The sequence below is a fragment of the Plectropomus leopardus genome, chromosome 15 (assembly GCF_008729295.1).
Source record: "Plectropomus leopardus isolate mb chromosome 15, YSFRI_Pleo_2.0, whole genome shotgun sequence".
NCBI lineage: Eukaryota > Metazoa > Chordata > Actinopteri > Perciformes > Serranidae > Plectropomus > Plectropomus leopardus.
In genome coordinates this window covers 14,555,473-14,580,158 of record NC_056477.1, presented here as the reverse complement: position 1 = coordinate 14,580,158, position 24,686 = coordinate 14,555,473, and the positions used below count along the sequence as shown (strand labels likewise).

At 41.5% G+C, this 24,686-nt stretch overlaps 1 protein-coding gene across 2 annotated transcripts; it reads left to right on the top strand.

Annotated features, from left to right (window-relative positions):
• On the top strand, nucleotides 1-24,090 carry efemp1 (EGF containing fibulin extracellular matrix protein 1). 2 transcript variants are annotated; one of them, XM_042502689.1, is made up of 11 exons: nucleotides 1-253; nucleotides 837-940; nucleotides 1,117-1,162; nucleotides 1,335-1,601; nucleotides 16,554-16,676; nucleotides 16,768-16,887; nucleotides 18,828-18,947; nucleotides 19,575-19,694; nucleotides 20,551-20,677; nucleotides 20,766-20,958; nucleotides 22,180-24,090. In XM_042502689.1, exons 2-11 carry the CDS (start codon nucleotides 860-862, stop codon nucleotides 22,339-22,341), a joined length of 1,359 nt encoding a protein of 452 aa, XP_042358623.1. In that variant the 5' UTR covers nucleotides 1-253; nucleotides 837-859; the 3' UTR covers nucleotides 22,342-24,090. The 2 variants fall into 2 exon arrangements, with proteins under 2 accessions (XP_042358623.1, XP_042358622.1); XM_042502688.1 differs by having other exon boundaries at nucleotides 1-263.
• The last annotated feature ends 596 nt before the right edge of the window (nucleotides 24,091-24,686 follow it).

Below are 24,686 nucleotides of genomic sequence, written 5' to 3'. Positions count from 1 at the left end.
GCCTGCTGATCCTTTACTGCTCCGGTGAGAGAGAAACCCGGAGCTCAACCTGCCCGGTACACCGCCCCCAGCATGTCATACTATACGAGCCGCATGTTCATCACAAGTGCTGCTGAGTCTCCGACAACCATCTAACATCCACTGCACCGTCTGCAGAATAACTTACGGCCAGCCTGCTCCGCGCGCACACTCGGATCTGCAGCAAAACATATAAACCGGGGACGTTTTCCTCAGCACACCAGGAGATCCGCAGGTAATTGCAGGTACGTCTCCACGGCGCCACTGGACGAAAAAGCTGCTGCATGCAGCACAGCTCTCAGATCAGATAACAACGACAGTGTGAATGTTGAAACAAGTAAGAATCGGCAGTAGCACTTGTTTCTGATCGTTTGTTTCCGGGAATTGTCCAGTAACAAGTGTCAGTATCTTGAACCAAGGCTGCAGAGTAACATCTGACCGGGCAGCTTGTTAAGTTGGACATGTTTTGAGCAAATGCGGAATTTTAATCAACATGCATGGCTGATTAACTCGTTCATTTTCCCTGACACTGACTGACACAGGAGGGCATGTTTACGCACGATCTTTACGCGTATTACGCACTAATCCTTTTGGAGAAAAACAGCCGAAAAAAAAAACCACTTCACTTAGTCGAAGTCGCAGATTTAGCTGGAGCGGTGCCAACATAAACATCACGCCAGCAGCGGGAGAAGTTGGGACTCGTTAAGCAATGCCATCAATGATGTAATAACTGGTATTAAACTTGTAGGCTTGTCAAGCGAAAAATGATCTTGCACGCTCTATCCATTTGGTTCCTCTGCTCCTGCGTCTCGTTACAGTGCTGCTCCGACGTTTGGTCGACATGCTGGGTATCTGCGTGTGTCTTTGTGCGGTTTTCACACATGTCCTCTCTCAGGAGGCTGAGGAGCCTGTCCTCTACACAGTAAGTGAGACATCTCTGCCAGCTTTTGTCTGTGTGGGATTAACATTTTGGCATGTTTGAGATGCTGTGTACTTTTGTTTGCTGATGGAGAATTCATGGATGTTTTTATTTATCTGATGATGTTATAAAAGCACATTAAAATATGTATCATGGAAATCAATATCTGTCTTTCACAGTGCACAGAAGGGTATGAGTATGACAGAGTTAGAGAGCAGTGCAGAGGTGAGAAATGACAAATTGCTTTTAAGAGTTCATCATTACAGATGTACAGATTTTCATGCTAATTAGTTTAATTATATATCCATTGTCCATACAAGTTGGTCTTTTTAACCAATTTAAAATAATTAGAGTACAGAAAATGCTACATTAAATGCTCTTTCTCTCCCTGTGTCAGATATTGATGAGTGTGCCTTGCTAGATGATGCCTGCAAAGGAGGGATGCAGTGTATCAACCACTTTGGTGGGTACCTCTGCCTCCCCAAGAGCGCCGTCATCTACATCAGCAAGGAGGGTGAGCAGGTGCCACTGCCAGACCCTGTCCCTGCTGTCCCGGTTGCACCATCAAATCCACGGACTTCAGGCAACCAGGGGGGCTCTCAGCCCACTCGAACCATCCGCTGTGCACCCGGGTACACTGCAGATGAGCAGAACCTCTGCAGAGGTAAGATCAGCTGCCCATGCAGGCACTCCTCCTCTCTCTCCCCTCTTTCTGTTCAGCTATAAAACGAGACAGAGTGCCTTCAAAGTAAGTTGAAAAACTAGCCTTTCATTTTTTACGGCTTTGAACCAACACATGGCGACGGATCTTCTTATCTCGGCGAGTGGTGTTGACAAGCTCCTCAGGAGAGAAATTGGACTCTGTCAGCAGGAGAGGAGGAGGTGTAACCACAAAATATGACCTAGAAGTGCAAAACGGATGGCTGACACACTCTCTCAATAAAAAAGTTGGCTTTTGTGAGACAGATTGCACCTTAAAAATGTGGGTACAGATAAAAAACTTACTGTACTGACCACTTTTTACTGCAGTATGCTGCTATGGAGAAGTTTTTTTGTTTCCTGAAAATCAGTAGTATGCTTTTGTTGCACTTAGCCAGATGCTGCTGCTTGGAAGAATGTGTCTGAATGTGTCTCTAGCAGGGCTACGTAGGTATTTGATAATTGCTTGCTAATGACTTCAGAGTCTCTAAAGCAGCACTCCAAAGGTGAACCATTCATCCATCTGCCTGACAGTCATCAACAGCTAAACCATGCATATAGCTGCCAGATGTGTTGCAAGCTTCTTTCTTTTTTTCTTTCTCATCGTGATGTCATGCTTTCTAAACTCTTCGGTCGCTCGCAGCATGATGTTTTTGGCCTGAGTTCAGCTTTGCCTTAAAATGTAAGAAATTGTTCTTGTTTCGGGTGTTGAGGTCCCCCGCTTAGAGGGTAAATCAAAGAGATTTTATAATAATATGGCAAGCTCTGCGCTCACTCACAGCCTCTTACAGGAGATATTCCCTGGGCTGTGACCAGCCTGAGATTTTGGTTGCTGCGCAAGATTGTGTGGGTGTGATCCTGTGTTTGGGCAAGACTCTTTGATCTTTACGAATGGGGAGTGGTTTAAATATTCATTTTTTTCATATTTTCTGTGCCAGATGTTCACAGCTGCACCTGAGAGAGAGAATCTCTGATATGACTTCTTATAGCTTTCACGTCTCTCCTGGTCTGTGAGAGATCAGGAAGGTGATAGTGAACATGTAGAGTGAGCTGTATAAATGTAATGTAAGGCAAAGTGCATTACTGTAAATTACATGTGTTCAGTGGTTAGGGGCTTGCCAATAGGCAGAGGCCTGTGGTGAGTGGCTGTGTGGTGAGGCCTGCGGTCACAGAGCTCCAGTGAAAGTAACAGATTTGATTTTACACCTGGGGCAAAGATATGTGTGAGGTGCTTTATGTGTTTCTCTGAATTGGAACCCAATTAGGTTTTATTAGAGTGTAAAACATGGCAGCATATCAGCTAAAGTAACCACATAAGCGAGCTGGCATGGGTAAAATACTTATTCATTCGCTGGCGTGCCGTTTCAGTGCATGGGCTAAACAAAGATAGGCTGTTACTGTCACAGCTATTGCTTTGAAATGACTGGAGTTTTAACTGGAAGGCGTCTCGTGCCGTGTCATGGGCGTATATTTCTGCTGGTGGAGTGATATAATCTTTGTTTACATCAGTCTCTGGTTTCTCTGTCATTACCTTTAACTCGCTACAATGAGCCAATTGTTCTTGGACACAGAATTGTCTTTTCTTTTTTGTGTGTGTGTTCCACAGTGGCTGTTTCGCACAGCTACGTATCTTGCTAGCGAAGGAATTCCCATTAACTTTCATTGGGGGGAAACCTCAATGTATCAAATAGCGCTTGCATCAGGCTCCTTCGCTGCTAACTCACCACTCTGCGGAGGAAACCTAGAGTGCCGAGTCAGGTAGGGCAAAGGGGAAGATGAAAGGCTGACACTGACTAAAAAACCACAAAAGTGCCAGAGCTCTGACCAAGCCAGGTTGTACCAACGTCATGGGTTGTGCCACTGCTGCTGCTGCCGAGTTGTTTTGGTGACTTACTGCTGAGTGTGTGGCGAATAGAGGAGAGATCAGCTAAATGCCCTGGAAAAAAAGGAAGCCAATTTTCCAAAGCACAACAAAAAACAGTTTCTAAAACAATATAGCTTCTATTCTATCATAATTCTTTATGCTGATTTAAAGTGAAACAAACCACAAATTATATAATACACTTTGCCCTGATGTTTTTCCTTTTAAATGTGGTTTTGCAGGTCCAGTGTGTAGGATTTAGGGGGATATATGGGCAGAAATGGAATATAATATAATAAGTATGTTTTCTTTAGTGTATGATCAAGTGAAAAGCAGAAAATTCATGTTTTGTTACATTAGAAAGAGACATTTATATCTAAATAGGGAGCGGGGCCCTACATAGATAACTCAAACACTGACTTTAGATAGGGCCATTCCCTTTTTTTGCGTCAGTCAGCCCTACAATGAGCAGCATCAGAAAAACTTAGATTTTTAATATGAAACTGCTTCATTCAGCATTTTTACTGTGGTCAGCAAACTTCTCATTTTTTAACTTTTTTTCATTTTTACATGTTTGTGTCAATTTTTTTATCATTCTGTTTCCCCTTTCTAAGTTCAGACATTTATTTTCATCTGTGAACACAGCGCCAGCTGAGGTCTTTTTTTCCCTCAGCAGCACTTTTTAGAGTTGGAGTCAAAAGGTGGATAATTGTTCTGTTGATCTGGTCAGAGCTAATCAATTACAGCAATGGATGAGAGGAGCAGCTGCTGCAGAGGTGGTGAATGCAGACTTTTAGAGAAAGCACATTAACAGCTAATCTTCACTTTCACTGTGCCTGGCATTTGTGGTGCAATGTAAAACCAAACAGTAATTTATTCCAATAGTGCTCCCACTGAACACTCTTGTTGTTATTGTAGTGGCCTGCCGCAGATAAATGAATGTGTAGAAAACCCTGTCTGTTGTTTTGGCAAGAAACGGACCTCTGCGGCTAATTTGGCTCCTGGTTAAAACCACCTGAAAACTGAAGGAATTCTAACCAGGAGTTCACATTGGCTAAATCTCAGCTGTTTGCGATCTGCAGTCCTCACCACTATGCCACTGAATCCTGCACACTGCTCCTTTAATATTCTTTTCCATATTGCACATTGGCAAGAGAGCCCTTTTGCCTTGAGTGTGAACTCGAACTTAAGTGTGTGTTGTTCCAGTGACACATACAGGAAGTTGGCGACGTACTCCAGTCCCGGCCACACAGAGACACTATGAACCCTCACTGTATGTGTGTGACAGCTTAATGATGCCTCACATTTCCATGACCTCCCCCACCCTCCAAACATACACATACTTACTCTGTTTACTGCCGGGAGATGCCTACAAATGGCCTGCTGTAGTCTTGTGTATGCATATTAACTCTTAGTTTCAGCAGAGGTGAGATCACTTCCTCTGAGAAATGAAGGTTGTCCATCAAAAGTAGTCAAATCAGTTGTTAAATCTGATGAAAAGTGGGAAGCAGAGATTTTATGATCCTCATTTACAATGAGTACTCATACTAATTTACTTGTAGATGTGCTTTCAGTGGCTTCAGGCATGAATTACTGGCCAAACATGCTTTACATTTTCTGATATTCTGCTCACAAGCCTTGAGTTTATATATTTATTTTTCATGTCTAAATTAGATACTTATGTGCTGCAGTATATAGGACATGAAAGCACATGCCACTCCTGTTTACCTGTCTGGTTTCCTGAGGTCATGCAGGCCACATTACCACCTACATGCCTGACTGATTTCAGCTTCGTCTGGACGCTCCTCACCTGCAGTGGCTGGAAATCTTTCCTAAATATGTTCTATTAAGGCCGTTAATCCCTGTGTGACAGAGAACTTGTGTACTTTTCCGAACAAGGCCGAGCGCATGCAATAACATTTTTCCACACAGATGCAATGCACTTGGGAGGAATATCTCTGGAATGTCAGCGGTGGTTGTTTTTTCCGTTTGCTCCCATCTTTTGTGATGGTAGGAATTACTCACCACCTTTGACAGATAAGCATCGGATCGATCTGCGAGCGAGCAGGAATGCAGAGAGCAGAACAAGCAGAGAGAGAGCATAACATGACGCTGCTGCTGCACCATTTGACCTCTACGGTTTATACTTTGCAGCTCTGCTTGTAGTCATCTCATCCTGACATTTGCACTTGAAGAAACAAGCTCCGGTCTTTGCTCATTCACAGACAATGTAAAAAGATGTTAGGATGCACAGAGAGTGATTATAGTTTCACAGGAAATTCCGTTCAGATGTTATCCTGTTGGTGTTTGCTTTTGCAAATATCCATCAGAGATAAGCGACACGATTTGGAAAATGTTGTTAGAGAAGGAAGACTTGAACACTAGGTGATACAGGATATACAGGATGTTAAATTAAAACATTCTACAACGATTTTGTGGAGGAAGTGGGATCAAACACATGAGGACCAACTTTGTTTAGGGTTACTCAAACAAAAAGACACCACCTTTGTGCCTGTTGAACCCTCCTATTACCAGCTAAGCTCTTGTCTTCCACCTGTCCGTAGACTGATGATTTGCACTGTCCTGCATCAGTACATCACTATGCAACTGTCCTAGTGCCCTTTGATTTTACTGTCCAGCTCACTGAACCTGTCTCACTCCAGTTTCAGCTGTACTAGCACTGCATCTTCGAGCCTTCTTTAGGGATGACAATGTTAGTATCTTAACAGTTTATGACTCAATACTTGTGTTTATGTTAAATATAGAAAAAGGAATGTCAGCTGTTAAATCACCATTACAAGATGTTTAAAGTACTTACTGGTGTCAGTATCAGCCTCAAACATCCAGTAATTGTCATGTTCTAAAGTCAATACCAGCGAATCAACATCTCTGAGGTTTCTGGCGTTCAAAACTCACTTTCCATTTGCCAGAACACCTGTCGATGTTGCAACTCTTCAGCTGCTGATAAAGAGGTCTCCAATTCTTTAATGCTCCTTTAATTACTGGATGTATTTTGACATCACTGTCTCTGTGGCAACAAACAGTTTTTAAGCTCTTTATTTTAGAAACCAAAAAATCAAGATTGAAGATATGATTCAAATAACTTTGGCAATAACTTCCTAAAAAAAAAAATCTAACACATTACGTGAAGGATCTTAAAATCAGTCTCAGAGAATGACATTTGCCCCCTGGAACCTAGATAGAAATCAGTTTTTTCAGAAATCAGTCCTTTCACAAGCGTGTAAAAACCTGAAAGAATTGGTTTGATTTCTTTGGAAAACACAGGGAAAAGGCAATGAGTAACATGACAGGAAATACCCTGCAAAATGCAAACAAAAAAACAGTAAAAGGTGACAATAAATTGACTTTAAAAAATGGCTTCAGTGAGATTGTTAGATTTCATCAAAAAAAGAAATAAATAAAAAATAGGGACAAATGTCTTAAGACCTATATTCATAAATATTTTAATTATATATTTAAAATACTAAATTAAGATGCTACAGAAAATATTTAATTTTATTTTTAGCACTTTCTTACAGTAATTTTCTTCTTTTTTTTTCCATTTTTTCTTTGTGGCTTATTATGACATTTTACTAATTTCCTGGTACATTTGCAGCCATTTCTTTTTGGTCATTACTTAGGGTTAAAATAGCTGTATACAATATTGAGAGCAATACTGTAGCAGCAAACATCTATTTGCTATGTAAAGATATAGTGGAGTAATGGTGTCCTGAGCAGAGAAAGTTACGTTCTTTGTGTGTGTGTGTGTGTGTGTGTGTGTGTGTGTGTGTGTGTGTGTGTGTGTGTGTGTGTGTGTGTGTGTGTGTTGTAGTCTGAGCTTCTCTGTGCATTCTGAAGACGTTCTGGCCGCACGTGCATTTTAGTCAGGCTGTTCTCATGCACCATTTGTACAAAAAGTAGGCTAATGTACCACAATTTTTATGTCACTCACATAATCATAAGCCACTAATTTGTATATAACTTGTGTTATTGGGAAGGCTGCAATTAAGTGACCAATGCACTGACGTGAGTAAAGAAGGAAGTAGAATAAAAATCGAAAGTCCACATAGGGAGGCAGGTTGGGGTTGTGGATGGGACAAACAAACAAACACAGGACTTTCCTCCAGGAGGCTTGTCTTCGGGACTGTGAGAAACCAAGTGAACTTATTTTACGGTGCGTTGTCACCATGTTTCTTTTCCTAAACCTAATCTGCGTAGCTTTACGTCAAGTATGTAATGTCACTCATGACGCACTAATTTGTTAGATATCATACAAACAGCTGTATGAGGATACATTGATGTTTGTGCAGGTGAGTCCCTGTGTGTGCCTCTGACTTGCTAGTTAATCCACTGACACCTTGATTCTTCACTTAAACCTCTGAAAATGGAATGGAATGAGAAAACTGATTTGATTTTTTACAAAAACTCGGGGGAAAAAATTAAATTAACAGCTTGAGAAGAAATGTCCCTTATACTGCCAAAAATGAGTTGAGAGGGATTACCATCATATCATATAATTTCATATCATATCATATCATTGTTTGATGATTTTAAAAAAGTGGAGGAAATGTCCAGAAAATTATATTAAAAATGTTCTTATTTATATATTTTCAAAATTATGTTACAGAAAAAAATTATTATTTTTTGAGCACTTTTCCTGAGGTTATTTTCTTTTTTATTTTATTTTTTCTTGTTGATTATTTCCAGGTAATTTTCTCATAATTTCTTGCAAATTTTTCTGCCATTTCTTTCAAAACTGCTCATCGCGCTCCCATTTTTTGAAAGAAATCAAGCCAAGTTGCTCAGGTATTAAAAGGGTTAATTGCCACTGCTCTGCTCGGCATTGTGCTCATACGGTGGTTATTACCGCTGATAATGTCATCCCTATTCATGGTGGTGAAACGGTCACAGAAGCTTAACGCCCACCCTTTGGTTCCCCCAGATGTTAATGCTGTTAGCTCTGTCAGAAGTGTTGACATTATTAATACTTTGCTGTTATCACTGTTACCTGCAAGCTGCCAGCTCAACTACCTCCATGTTGAGAGCCATGTGGATCCAATACCGTCTCAGACTCTGAATCATAGATATGCTCTGAATGTTGCATGCTACTTCTACAGTTATAACATGGTGACAGTATTTCATCAGCTTCGTAATGCTGCCAGAGAAGACTGGAGTATCTTTCAGACTCCATGAATCCGACCATCGTGCAGGCAGTCCCTCCTCTGGCCTGTGCGTTGTTGCAGTACGCTGTTATTGCTTGTGTTTTTTCTGCTGGCTCCTCACTGCCATCACATCAACGATGGCAGAGAGGAGCAAAGGGGGAAGCAGCTTTGCCGTGCCTCCTCGGTGTAAGTGCTTAATGTTGTTGTTATTATTCTCCCTGAGGCCGGTGGCTGTCCAAACGGCCAGCTGCTTCCTCCTCTGATGTGCTTACATGTGTTGCTCTTTCCGTTTACCTCATGATGGAAAGGGACACAGGGCTGCTATAAATCACTTTTGCGCTCAGCTGGGTGACACTCGCATGCAATCGCAGGGTGCGTGTTTCTCACACTATTTCTCCTTTGATTTTATATTATCACACTTTTATTTTGACCATGATTTCAGGTTCCTTGCACGATACAGATTTGCTTTTGCAGGTTGTACATGGCTACAGTGTGACTACAGGCACGTCAGGTGGGCAGAGTGAATAGCAGGAGAGTTGCTCAGCACTTCTTTTTTTCCAGACATTTTCAGGGTAACAGGAAGGATTATTATTATCAGCCGGGAATGTAGCTGGCACACTGGACGGATTTTCAAGAATGTCAAGACTCTGCCCGACCTTTAGAAGAGTGTGGAACAAACTCACAAATCAGTTAGTAAGTGTCAGCATGACTAAAAAACTCCTGTTCCTCCTGAACAATGAGAGCGATGAGAGGGGGAATCTTGGGAGTGGTGCGAATAGCAAGAGCATGGAAATATTTCATGCCCTAATACGGACGGGAATACACGGAATATACAGTTAAGAGTGTCTTGAATTCTTTGATTTCTTATCTGCTTTGTGTTTGGACTTGCTTTGAAAGGGAAACACCACCACTCCCATTTGTCCTGAGGTCGTGTTCAAGCCAGTGATAGCTGCATTTCACACTGCATTGCAGAGGGAATTATATACAAATGAAACAACATGCAGTGCAGTGTTTGCCAGGAGGGGTGATATTAAGGTGTTTGAGGTTAAGCAAAACCAAACGCTCAGGGGCTGGTGTATGACATGCTAATAAATTTGACATTGTGAAATTTTATGGGCTATTAACATCGCACATCTTGCCCCCTGCTTTCCCAAAGATTGAATTATCCAATAATCAGAGGGAAACAGAGACGCTGTCCAACAGCAGGATGGCTCCAACTGTTCTTTGGAACAGCTCCTGCTTTCCATTGCAGCGGTTCAGTGAAAACAAGACTAAATGCTCTCAAGTGATAATTACAACAAGCCCTATCATGTCAGTTTAAATCTGGAGCAAATAACACATTGTTCTGAATTGTGGCCAAAAGATTTTTAGTCCCCGTTTTGGACACATATGCTGCTTTTTTCTTACCCGTATTGCACGCACTAACACATGGGCAAACACTCTTTATAGTGGATCACCCTGTTCTGTAAAAGGCCATTTAATGTTCGAGCACCTCAAACAGGACCTCTGATGCACACACACCCACTCGTTCATTACACACACACTCACATTCTTTGAGCTGCCGCCATTCCCGTTACTCCCCCAACTCCCACAAGGCATTTAGAATTAATCTCCCTGAAAAGCAAGGAGTTTTAAACTCTGACATCACATATGCACACACGGCCGTAAATCTAACTTCAAATCTTAAAAAGCCCTTTTTTGTTTAAAAAAAAAAAAAAAAAAAAAAAGCCCCCACCCTTTCTCCTCATTCTTTCCTTCCACATCTTCTACTCTGCTGCTGGACAGCCTTATCTTTCCCTGTGATGTTCAGGCTCACTCTTTAGAGGAAACTTGTAAGCTGTTTTAAATAAATTTTCAAGAAAATAAAAATCTGACCTCAGAAAACAGAGTCACTTCTCCCCACACGCAACACATCATCACATTTGATGGTAAAATCTGTTTTTCTGCGTAAACTCTATGGACTGAACTGCATGTGGTAAGTTGTGGAGTCTTTATGGGACCTGAGAGCCAGCCAGTGTGGGATGCCCTCCCACTCCACCTACACACACACACACACACACACACACACACACTTGTACGCACGTCACACGCAAACTTCTGTGGAACTTTGTATTGGCAGCGTCTTAAAGGTTTAGTGACAAAGTAGCAGTTACCACAAGATATTCCCGTGAATGAACTTTTGGACTGCGTTCAGCACATGTGCTTTTATTTAGAGCTCTCCGAGCTTTCTTAAAGGGAATGAGGATGACTCCGAGAGTTTTCCGTACACAGTCCTCCTTAGGAAGCATTGCTGCATTGTTCACATTTAAACAATTTACAGTTAGCCATGTGCAGTTATTTCAAACTAACAGTTGGGTCCTACACTTAATGTAGGAGAGTGTTGGAACATGATCAAGCTGCAGATTTCTCCCCACACCACCGACACTTTGCTTGACACTTCCTGTAGTCTCCCAGGTAGCTACTGTTGCCAGATAATTCACCTGATGTCATTGCAGCAACAATGGTCCAAAAATACAGCAAATTCTGCCACAGCTGCTGATTCTCAGCCCAAGTCTTGAAACCATATGTGGACCAGCTCTGGCTCTGATTTGTCCTGAATTTCATCTGAACAAAGTCACATGTTGGTCAAACTTTGCTGCTTATCTGATCTGGCACGAATCCTGTCCAAGAACATAATTGCTTACACCAATGGATTGCTCACTTTTCAACCAGTCACAGCAGCAAGGAAATGAAAACAAACTAAAGATTGAACAAAGATAACATTACCTATTAAGAAACCTTTTTGACTACTGTTGCTAGGCCACACTGGTTGCATAGCTCTTGGAACAGCAATGCTGGTCTGTCAGAAATGCCTCTTGTTTCCTGTGAAATCTTGACTCAAGAGGCTGATCGTAGTATTAACTGTTTTATTGCCACCGTCTGTTTACATTTTGTTACATTTTGCTCTTGTTTATAACCAATATACCTGCGAAAACAATGACATTCCCATAAACTTGTGTTGACTTGTGTGAAGCAAATGCTCTAAAATAAACTGGTAAACATTACAAACAGAAGCCTACTTTTGCTACATACTACCATGCTGAAATTATTGGATGGATGGATGGTTTATTTCATTCATTCTTGAAGGGAAAATTAAGTCGTCGTAGCAGCCCAATACACTAAAATACAACAAAACATTAAAATACAATGGCAATAATTAAGATATTACAACACAGTGTATAATTGAGAGCTCTGTGTCAATGGATCGCAGAGGCAGATGAGTTTTAGAGCCTGAAAGCACCAGGCGGGAATGATCTCCTGTGTCGTTCCTTTGAACACCGGGGTTGGATTAGTCTGCGGTTTAAGGAACTTTACAGCCTGCTCAACATGGTGTGTAGTGCGTGGGAGACATTAACAAGAATCGTCACCAGTTTTACCAGCATTCTTCCTTCCGCCATCTCCTCCAGTGCGGCCAGCTTTGATCCAACAACAGACCCAGCCTTTCTTATCAGTTTATCCCGTAAACATTGCTCAGTGGCACATTAAGCCAAAAAAAATTGACTTCCCACATGTAAAATTACCTGGATCTTCTTGTATCATTTGACCCATTGAGCAAGTGCACTAGAGACTTCCACTACTTCCAGTTTGACTCTCCACTAACTTCAATGATTCAGTTGTGTGGCTCTTCTAGACTTTCAAAATGTTATCCGGCCAAATAAATCAAGTAAAAAAAGTGATAGTGAAATCATTTTGCAGGGGTTGTGACACTCAAAAATGTCAGATGTATCTTTCCCATAGTAAGTCTGTGAGAAAATGTCTTTTTGGGCTCCAAGGCATCACGTGATGGATGTTGTAGTTACACAGTTTGGCCTCTATGTCATTTGTCATATTGGTTTGAATGCCTGAAGCACAGTCAGACCAGCTAACGTGGCTGTAGACTCTAAAGTCTGTACCAGTGCAAAGTTGCCAAATTTCAGTTTCTGTCACTAAAACATCATCACAATTGCACCACGGTTTTGTTAATTGGTTTTTGGCATCGCGACAGAATCAACACACAGGACTTTATTTTATCAGGAATTAGGAGTCTCAGACTTGTGTTGTCTGAATCTATTGCCAGAAGGCAGGGCATTTCCAGTCTCGATGAATCACCAAATACCTCCAGTAAGTGGGCGTGGTTGTGATTCACAGGGGCTCGATCCCTGCTTCAACTTTTTGTTGACATTCACTCAGATTTTTCATTGGTACAGTACATTATTTAACTGTTTGTTTCTCTAACAATCACATCACCCCGTTATTCTTTAAAGGGTTAACTTGTGCTTTATCTTGCTAGCTTGTAGGGTAGCTGCTACAGTACTGTTGCTTCTGAATTGTTTTCTATTGCCTCTAGGTGTTGTTTTTAAAGTTGCTTCGCCTCACTGTGTTTAGAATAAAAATGTCCATGCTCTGCTTGGTAATATTAAACCTTCGAAACCAGGAGTGACATCACTTTTCTTGGGCTGCTTTCAGATGCCTTTCACGAGTATTTAACCCCTTGAGCCCTGAGCAAAATCATGGGGAAAAAGGCATTGAGCAACTTGGTAAGAAATGTTCCGCAAATTTCAAAACATTAATAGTTTTAAAAAATTATTTTTACAAAGCTAGACAAACGGGGCACCCAGTAGCTCAACTGGTAGAGCAGGCGCACCATGCACAGAGGCAGTGTCCTTGCCACAGCAGCCTTGGGTTGATTCCAACCTCAGCTATTCGCTTTTTCTTGTTTGTTTAGGTTTTTTGGGGAAAACATTTCAGGTAATTTTCCTGTAACTTTTTACTATTTTTTTGCAAATTTTTGCAAAATTATGTTTTTGAAAGACCTCAAGCCAGTTTGCTGAGGTTTCAAAGGGTTAACCTAAGTACACTGTATCATTAACTGAAGGAATGAGGTTAGACTATCACCCAGATCAATACAACCTGACTCTACAAATCATGCGAAAACAAATACGGCTGAGTGAGGATGCACTTGGGTATCAGAGGCCATACATACCACATAAGGAAATCTATCATCCACATCCAGACTGAGTCGATCTCTTGACCTTAGGAGCTGAATCTCGATGCTGCAGGTCTACCACCCAGCAGTGACAGAGACTGTGTATACACCATGGCTTTTATAAGCCATGTGATGAAGCATTTGGGCTGTTACAGCTGGGTCAGTTCGGTTTCTAATTGACACTTGGTGCAGGTTGCAGATACACTTTCCCAGATGCCTTTCAAGACACATCAGAGCGTTGGATTTTCCCAAACAACACTGCTTTTATCTTTGTCCTTTACTAAGCGGGTCAGTGAGCAACAAGCCTTGACTGTGCATTCCTCTCTGAATGCAGTTCGCACCTGTTGTCTCTCAGGTGCACCTTTTAGATAAGCCCTGCTTTTGTGCCTAATGTACTGAGTACATCTTATCACCGTGCCCCCATAGAGTTTTGCACAATTTAGCCCTCTTCCCTTTTCTTCCTTTAAGGAGCGAAGACAACCTACCTTCTGTGCACCTTTTTGTTTCATGGGATCTTCTGCAGCAAATTAAGCCAATTTCTCACCGGCGTTGGTCTCACTGGATGATGGAGGCTGTGGGACTTGCAGACATTTAAGGCACTCAGGGAGGGGTGAGATCCTTTCCAACTTAGACCTCATCTCAAAAAAATCCTAACAGTTGAAGATATCTGTACACTTGCAAGTTGGTCTTTCCTGCACTCATTTAAACCCTTTGAAACCTGAGGGAATTGGCTTGATTCCTTTTAAACTTAAGAGGCAGCTCAAAAATTTGCAAGATATTAGTATAATGTATAATGTAATGTATGTATAGTATAATTTTTTAAAAAGTAAGATTTCTGGTAATTTTCTTGTCACCTTTTTCCCCCATGTTTTCTAAAGAAATCAAATCCATCAGGTTTAAAAGGTGTCTGAACACAGCACAAAAAAGTGATGTCGATCCAGGTTTTGAAGGGTTAAAGGCTTGATTTATCAGTTTTAGGCTACATGTTTGCTCCATGCTTCACGAGTATGCATGTCCTTGTCTCAGGTGCATCTAAACCTTGCAGGATGGATAATAATTATGTCTGTCAAGACTTCAGCTCAGACTTAAACTATAGGTTTTCCAGTCACTTTCCAGTCAAGTTCTTCTGACCATTGTTAGGCTGCACGTGTCAGATTACAATGCAGTAATAGTGACCCCCCCTCCGTTCCTGTGTGTGCATGTGGTATTGAGGATAACTGTCTGTCACGCTGTTACACTGATGCCCACTGGCTGTCTGCATATGATGGGTTGTGTCAGACCACCCAAGAGGACTGCTGGTGGGCCCACAGGGATGAGAGTATACAGTATGGGCCTATTTGTAGTGTGTGTCTGTGGGGCGGGAGAGATGGAAGATGAAGTTCAGAAAAAAAGCAGGGGACGAGGGGAGTTAAAGTGAGAAAATCCATTTTAAAAAAGGCTCTGAATCCAAACAAACCAAAATTGAGAATGTGTTTGTAGGATCAAGATAAAAAGGAGAATCTTTCCACTGCTATGTCATGTGTTTTATTCCAAGCTGGAAAATTCACATTTCTGCTGAAAACTTAAAGGAACAGTGAATAATATTTAGGGGGGTTTCAGTGGCACCTGTCGGCGATGATTGCAGATTGCAACCAGCTGAAACTTCACTCAGTTAAAGTTCCTTCAGCGCTCATTGTTCAGGAGGTTTTGAACTGGGAGCCAAATTATCTGCAGAGGCCTCTTCCTCTCCAAAGGAAACAGACCAGATATTTTAAAAGTCCAGTGTGTAGTATTTATGGGGAAATATTGGCAGTAATTGAATATAATAAGTATGTTATAACCTGAAAATAAGAACCATTATAGTTTTTTTTGCCTTAAGCTTCCATCAACATATGGAGGAGATCCTTGTCTGTGGAATTCACCATGTTGCACTGCCATGTTTCTGAGTAGCCCAGAATAGACAAACCAAGCACTGAGTCTAGATAGAAATACTGATTTTATTTTATTTTATCGTATCTTTATTTTTATTCATGACACTACTTTATGTTTTTACTGGTTTTAATCACTGGGTCTGTTCGTTTTACATAGAAAGAGACCTCTGCTGATAATTTAGCTCCTGGTAAAAACCTTCAGAACAATTAACACCAAAGGAAATCTCACCAACAGAAGTCTCAGCTGGTTGAAATCTGCTTTTTCTCACCGCTTGACGCCACGAAATCTCCCTAAATCTTACACACTACTACTTTAAAATTTAAGTCTGCAGCTGTTGAGTTTGCACTTTGAAATCATGTCTATCATTAAGACAACCAGTGATGCAGTACAGATATTTTTCACTGCTGTAAAAACAGGCTGACTTGATTTGGAAAAGTAGCATCTTTTTGGCAGCAGCTTTATATTTTTAAGCTTCTTTTACCAACATCAAACTCCGTGTTATATAACTTGTTAATGATGGGGCAAGGGATAGAAAGTGGATCTGTGTGCTTTTGGGTTGATGGATGAACATTGCGAGGAGGCATTATGGTAAAAAGCACATGACTTATCAGTTGAGCTCTCTCTCTTTCACTTACACACACAAGCACACAAACCTCCCCCTTCAATGAGCTGTCCTGGTAGCAGAAGATATGATCTGTGTTTTCCCCTTCACCCGGAGCTGCTGAATAAAAGCTTTCTTTATTTAATCGTCGACTCTCTGTGTGAACATGTGTGTTTATGCCGATATGTGTGTGATGTGATGGTGTTAGTGATCACAGATTTTTACTGTCTGTGGAAAGCAGTTCACACATCACAGATCACAGAGTACATGTAGTCCAGACATGTTGCTTTGCTTTGTCTGCCACGTGTTCCTGCGTACAGTAGGCATTAACTTTGTGCAGCTTCCTCTCAGTGTCTGTGCTTGTGTGTTTACTGCAGACATAGATGAGTGTGCGACAGGTAGACACACTTGTGGTCCTGAACAGACGTGCTACAACACCAGAGGCTCCTACACCTGCCAGTGTCCCCCAGGCTACCAGAAGAACGGAGACCACTGTGTAGGTGAGTCGATGCAAAACACACTCCTCTTAACTGATTTTGCATTTTGCAATGCACTTTCACAGCTCTCCTGTATGTGTGTGTGTTTCTGCAGACAGAGACGAGTGTGCCCTGACCCACTATTGCATGCACAGGTGTGTTAACACACCGGGCTCATACTACTGTGAGTGCAACGCAGGTCACAAGTTGGCCAGCAACAACCACAGCTGTGTTGGTAAGTTGCTGACAAGCCACATGTACTCTATAAGCTATGTGTCAGTGTGTATGACATCAAATTATAAAAGTATTACGCTTTAATGCATTGTTAATCAGAGGCAGCTCAAGTCAAGGGGGCCTCCCCCAGCCTTGACTTTCAAAATGTCAATGTCAAATAAAACAGTTTCTGACCAGAGAGAGACTTAAAACAACCATAAAGAGACACAAAAAGACCACAAAGAGATGCAAAGGAACTACAAAGAGCCACAAACAACTGTAAAAATGGGCCAACAAACTACAAAGAGACATAAAACAGCCACAGGGAGACACAAAATGACTACAAAGTGACACAAAAGGGCCAAAGAAATACACAAAATTACCTACAAGAAACAAAATTGCCTCAGCAAGACCCCAAATTACCCCAGTGTGACACAAATAAGACCCAAATTACTACAAAAGACATGAAATGACCACAAGTAGACAAAACAGCCCACAAAGAGATGCAAAGTTACTGCAAGAGACACAAAATCAATACAAAAAATGGCAAACTACCCACAAAGACACACAAAACAACCACAGACACAAAATGACTATAGGTAAGGAAGCTTTATTTGTACATCACATTTCATACAATAGGGCAATTCAAAGTGCTAGACTAAAAAGCAACACAAAACAACCAAAGAAATATGCAAAATTATCTCAACCAGACAAAAAATAATCTCAATAAGACAAAAAATTACCTCAATAAGACACAAACAAATACAACAAAACACAAAATGACGACAAGCAGACACAAACAGTCCACAAAAAGATGCAAGATGCAGGAAGTGCAAGAAAACACAACATAACTACAGAAATTAGCTAAACAAGCAGAGAAAGACACAAAATAACCACAAAGAGACACAAAATGACTACAAAAGTCCAAATAATACATAAAATTACCCTGAAATGACACATATTTACCTTAATTAGACACAAAAGGACCACAAGAGGACAAAAAAACACCACAGAGACACCTAGAGATGCAACGCCACCATAAAGTCTGTGTTCCTGCTCCTGTGTATGAGAGATGCTGGGGCCCCTCGGTATATCTGTTTCCAGTGGCCCACGGTCCCATAATCCTCCCGTGCTCATCAGACATTTTGTATTGGTGTTGCCAGGCTCACTCTTAAAAGATTTGGGCATCTGTTGTGACTTGTTGTGAGTTAATTATAATAAGCAGAATTACTGCTTTAGTGTGCATTTACAAGTTGAGGAAAACCACACAGCAGAGCATAACAACATTAAATGTACACATGATAACAAAGGGTAAAGAAAGGAACAAGTGCAAGTAATAAAAATGCATCAATAAATCTATTAAATCAAAGTAGATGTACTATCAAGAGCAAAGTATGTCAGCTCAGTGTGCGCTCACCAAACACGAGTGTTAACCCACACTGTGTTTACTCTCATTCCTCAGTTTTCTCAGGATGTAGATATTTTAAGGTCAGGAGCTGCTTTATAAAAACAAATGGTGCACGAGGTGTTGTGTTTTATGCCTGAAAGCTCAGAGCTATCATGAGATGGATCATGCAACCTGAACCCACACAGAAAACCTCCTGCGAAAGTCAGATAAAGTTGAAAATGTTTTTGTGTTGTGATAGAGAGCCATTTATCTCTGAAACAAGGTTTAAAATCAATCAAAACCCATGACTGGCTCCCAGCAAGGTGGAAAAGTGTTTTTGTGTGTCTAGTTCATTCCTTAAGCATAATTTCAGGTTTATAATAGTGTTACCCATTATTGCTATTTGCTATAACATTACTCACAACAGTTAATGCTGAGATCTGAGTTACTCTTGTGAGTACAGTGCTATGAATAACAGATTGATGGCCAATACTACAATTAGAAATTCCAGTTTGTAATGAACCAGAATTATCTGCATTATATTCATGCATGTACAACATCTGCCTTTGTTCCAGATGTGAACGAATGTGATGTTGAGAATCCCTGTCAGCAACACTGCTACAACCTGATTGGCTCCTTCCTCTGCCAGTGTGAACAGGGCTACGAACTGGCACAAGACACAGTCTCTTGCCAAGGTGGACACACACAGGAACTCAAACACACACAGATATACAACGATCAGCCACAACATTAAAACCACTGACAGGTTAAGTGAGTAACATTGATCATCACGTTACAAACTTACAAACTTTGGCTCCTGGCATTTCTGACACGCACCATCCACCCAAACACTGTTGCAGACCAAGTTCACTCCCCACCCTCCACGGTACAACATGGAAATGTGTGGAAAAAGTCTTCAATTTAGTTTACCTTAAGCTGTAGGAATCCTGGTCAAGGCATGGACACATGACCTCTAGGGGTGTCCTCTGGTGTCTTGTGCCAGGGCATTGGCCGCGGATCCTTTAATTCCTGTCAGTTGTGAGGTGGGGCATCCTCACATCCCACAGATTTTTGATTAGATTTGGATTTGGGGAATTTAGAGGCCAGGTCGATGCCATGAGCTCTAGGTCATGCTTCTGTCAGGACCTAAGCTTTCCCTGCAGAATGTTTCATCGTAATGAGATAATATTCACTTTAATTTGTACATGGTGGTTTTAATGTGGCTGATCGGTAGAAATACAGACACAAATACAGATGCAGTTTCCAACGTGCATCACCTTTTTCTTATTATCTCTGTTTGTGTGTGCCTATTTTCTGCACAGACATTGATGAATGCAGTTTCTCCAGCTACATGTGTCAGTTCCAGTGTATTAACAGCCCAGGAAGTTACTCCTGTGAGTGTCCAGATGGATATCAGCTCCAGGGAAACAGGTTGTGTCAAGGTACTGCAGTCTTTTTTCCCCTATTTCCTCAAATCATTTTTTTTTATCCCTTCTTAGTCTGTTTATTTATCTATCTTATCCTCCTCTTTGTTTTCACACAACCCCCCCCCCCCCTTCCGTTTCTTCCTCAACTCTTTGAAGATATCTGTTAAGAGGAACTCGATCATTCGTGCTATCATCCACTATTCTACCTCTCAAGCGGGAATGAAAGCCACTCTCACCCAGTACTGTCACGGAAAGAATGCAGAGGTTAGGCAACACAAACACACCAACTTTGTGTTGCCCCGCAAAGCCACCTCTGTGAATTTATATGCATGATGTTGGTTTCTTGAAGTGGATTTATTTGAAGCTCCGGCGCTCGCTCAAAGGGTGAGCTGTTATTTTTTCCTCTCCCCCTCAGTCAGGTGCAGGCTTTATAGGGGGAGCCATGAATCCGGCTGGTTGTGTCAGAGGGACCGTACGGTGATGAATCCAGGTTGCTGTGCCAGAAATAGCCCCTGTGGTCTGGGGCATGTTTGATGGGGTTATTTTCATGGTGCTGCAGGGGAAGGGCTGCAGTAGGGCCTGTGTGAGGTTGCATCGGGGGCTTCCCTCGACTACAGATCTGCAGGCTTCCCTCTTGTGTTTCTTTTCACCTCCACAGCTGCTGGAGACGCAGCTGCAGCCCTGAAACACTGTTCCCAAACTGTGCACGTCCTGAACTTTGTGTTTTCACAGCTCTGTTTCATGAAGCGTGTAGAGTTTGTGTGTGTGTTTTGGAAGAGGGGGATCCTAGAGTTGTCATCCAGCTATTTTTGACTGCTCAATACTCTCCCTCTCTCTCTCTCTTTCTCTCTGTCGCTCTGCCAATCACAAGATATAAATGAGTGTGAGACAGGGACCCATAACTGCCAAGACGATGAAATGTGCTGGAACTATTACGGAGGCTTCCGCTGCTATCCCAGAAACCCCTGCGAGGCGCCTTACGCCAAAACCTCTGAAAAGTCAGTAAACATCATCCAGTAATTTCGTGTCATTATTATCAGTGAATCCAGTTTCTCAGATTATTTTAATTGTTGTGTTTGCTTACAGTCGCTGTGTCTGCCGGTCCCAGGCTGAGTGCCAGGGTCTACCGCCGTCAATTGTCTACAAATACATGAGCATCCAGGCGGACCGGACTGTGCCAGCGGACATCTTCCAGATTCAGGCCACCAACATGTACGCCAACACACACAACACCTTCAGGATCAAAGCTGGGAATGAGGGAGGAGAATTTTTTCTGCGGGTAAGTCAATAGGAATTTGTTGTTCTCTTTGTTGTGTTCTTGGAGGGTGATACAAGGATGCTGTCAAAATCTTCAGTTTTACTCACATTTTCACACTATAATCATCCTAACTCTACTTCGTACAATTACCCAACTTGATATTTTACCAGCATATGGTGCCTTTAACACAGTCGCTATATGCTTATTTCAAACCGTGAGACTTAAAATCTACAGTCGTGCTAGTGGCTTTGTGAGGCTGCACCAGTGACTGTTTATAAAGATGGACGAAATCTCTCCACTTCCTCCAACTGTACAAAAAAGAAGCAAAACTATTCTGGATAAGGCTACTGTTAACTTGCGCTGTTGACATCATTTGGAGTCTGCGCACTATTAATCTCTGCAGTTATTGAGTTTCCGCTATCTGACCAATTGCAAGCATGACATCAAATTCCCTTTTCAGAGCATCAAATATGATAAAAATGACCTAAAATGACAAAATAACATTTTTTGGACAAATAATCCGATGTTAGTAGTTTGGCCCATGTCCCATCCGCTAACATGAAGACTTCATAGAGTTACATTGGAAAACCCCAGGGAAATGATTCATTTTACTATGAGGATTTGACCCATTCAGTCTGCCACAACCCCCGAACTCTTAAAGGGCCACATGATTAAGACATTTTTAATCTTCCCTACAATATTCTTTCAAATCTTGACCATGCATAACTACAGTTAATCTCCCTACTTTGATTTTACCTATGTAATTAACCTGTACCCACCCCTACCCCCCGTCTGTATGTCATCCCTGTGCCTTTGTTATTGCAAATTTGAAAAAAGGTCCTCAGTGCTCTACGGGCCTCACAATGTGGAAGATGCGGGTAATTAAATACTGCAGAAATTGTTTTCTTTTGGCTTCATGCACCAGTGAACAACTTTTGTGGGAAATAATGGGCTTAGCTCCAGTGATTTATCTGGCTCTCTTTGTACATCCATTGAACTGTCATGTCATCCATTTTTGTTACACAGTCTATGAGTTTCACATTTGAGCTAAATGCTAACATGATGTCAAGCAGATATAATGTTTATCATTTTCACTATCTCATCTTGTTTGCCTACCAACATTTGCTAACAGGAAGTAAACACAAAGTACAACTGAAGCTGGCGGGACGTTAGTATCACGCCAGTGTTCCAACTGTATTAAAATCTGTATTTACATGCTCATACGATCATATTTTCCTGCAGCGTTCCAGCAATGTGAGCGCCATGCTGGTGCTAACCAAGCCTCTGACAGGCCCCAGGGAGTACGTTGTGGACCTGGAGATGGTCACTCACCATCTGACCATGAACTATCGCTCCAGCTCACTGCTGCGGCTCACCATCATAGTTGGGCCATATGCCTTCTGAGCACCGCAACTCCCAGCAGTCCCACATATGTCTGGTTCAGCAAACATTAGCAGTGTAACACAGCAGATGCCTGTATCAGCGTTAACATACTGTACATTTTCATACAATACAACTTATAACATAGGCTGTCCCAGATTCACACAGCAGCACAACAGTTCCAATAGGCTTTCTCATGACAGACACTGTAACGTGACCACTGGGCATCTTTTTCTCTCGAGGTGCTGGGAAACATTGGAGTGAGGGGTTTAAGTGTCCAGAGAAATCAAGTTTTAACAACAGCCCTTAACAATAAAATAGTTTTGATATGTTTTGACTGTAAGTGCCTGAGGTGGACTTAAGAAAGACAAAAAAAAGCATTTCCACTTGTAGTATTTGTTTGCTGCTTCCATATTAGAAAACAATTGGACACAGAGCAGTGGCACTCAGGAAAAGAGGCCTAGTGGACACACATCCTAACTGTGAGGATCTATCACTTTGTTTCAGACCAGATCTGCTTACACTAACCTGTGTGTGCATCAGTGTAAGAACGAGAGAACAATCCTATTTTCTATATATAGATGTACACTAAAAAAATAATCCAATATGAGCAGCTTTGATACAAAAATAATTGACCAAGCTTGTAAATCACAGCTTTTGTTGATAAATGCTGTAGGGGTTAGTGCTGCTGCGCCACGCTGTTTGTGCAAGTTTCTGTATAGTTTTACTCATGAGTAATAATTTCCAGAAAAGTCCAGAACAGTTCAGAAGTGTAAAGGGAGGGAATTTGCCTGTTAGTTGAGAGAGTGCTAAACTTTGCATGACAACAGGCTTGATGCTCGAAGACTTTCCTCACAGGAGTTAAGTCATGTACATACCAAGGTAACAAATCTGTGTGTGTGTGTGTGTGTGTGTGTGTGTGTATGTTTGAGTGAGAGTGTGTGTGTGTGTGTGTGTGTGTGTGTGTGCGCGCGCCTGGCTTTGTTTATGCATGCAAGCAAGTGAAAGTGTGAAACATTAGAGAAAGGGAAAGAGTGAGAAGGAGCTTGTTCTCTGCCCCCAGATTCGGTGGATGTGGTTGAGCTGTTTATGCGTTTCTGTGATGCCATCCTCGCAGCCCTCGGTCACAGAAGCAATAACAGAGATTTTTTTTTCTAACTCGAGAACACGCACAGGAAATGACAGCTTTGCTAACACACCTCGGCCAGTCGACGGCTCACTGGTGCCACGGCGATTCTCCGAGGGAACAGCTGGGCTTTCTAATGTTGGTCCCAGTCAAGAAGTCACACTGGCACCAGGCTGGCTTGCGTGATAAACATAATTACAGTGCTTTGCCCTTAGCTGGTTCATGTACGACACAGGGGATTATTAAAGTGTTAATACAATGCCACCACACTTTTTTGACAGAAATCTTTCACTACCTGCTTTGCCTTTCGTGACTCCACGTGTCTGCTCTGGCTTATTGCTAAAACACTGTATACTGTAGACACACAGCACTGAAACCACATTAAAAATGTTGTCACCACTCTATAAGGGGAGAAAGTTATCCATCTTTTATGTGGTTTCAGCAGCAATCATGCCATAGTGCCTTAGAGGTATAAACACACAAAAAAATGTAACATTCATCTTATCATTCATGCTGTCAGGACCTTCCTTCACTGAAATGCCTTAATGTTTTTCTCTTCTATTTAAAATATATTTTGTCATATGTATCTTATATTGATTGTACTCTGAAGAGCTATATTGTTGAATAAAATATGATAGATAAATGGGGCTAAGTTGTTCTGTTTCTTTCTCTCTGTTTTTCAATGCCTCCATGCTGGTGATAGCCGTGGCCAGAAGCAACATGTGTTTGGGGTGTCTGTCCATTTCATTCTCATGAATGAGATATTTCAAGAATACCTTGGGCGAATTTCTTCAAATTTGGTGCAAATGTCCACTTGGATTTAAGATTAGATTTTTGAGGTCGAAGGTCAAGGTAATTATGATCTTGCAACTGTCTCATTCTAGTGAACATGGTATCTCATGCCATTAGGGAATTGCTTCAGATTTGGCACAAATGTCCTCTTGGATGCAAGGATGAAATGATTATAATTTTGTGGTCAGAGGTCAAGGTCACTGTGACCTTGTGTCTGTTTAATTCCTGTGAACCTAATATCTCAAGAACACCTAGAGTGAATTTTATCAAATTTGGCACAAGCATCCACTTGGACTCAAGAATGAACTAATTAGGTGTTTTTTAAAATGTTTTTTTTTTAACTCAGTTGCTGATTATGTGAAAAATTCACACAAATGTCTAATGGGATAAAAAGATGTAAGAAAATGGTATATCCAAAAGCCAAAAGGTCAAAGGTCTACTTTACTGTAAC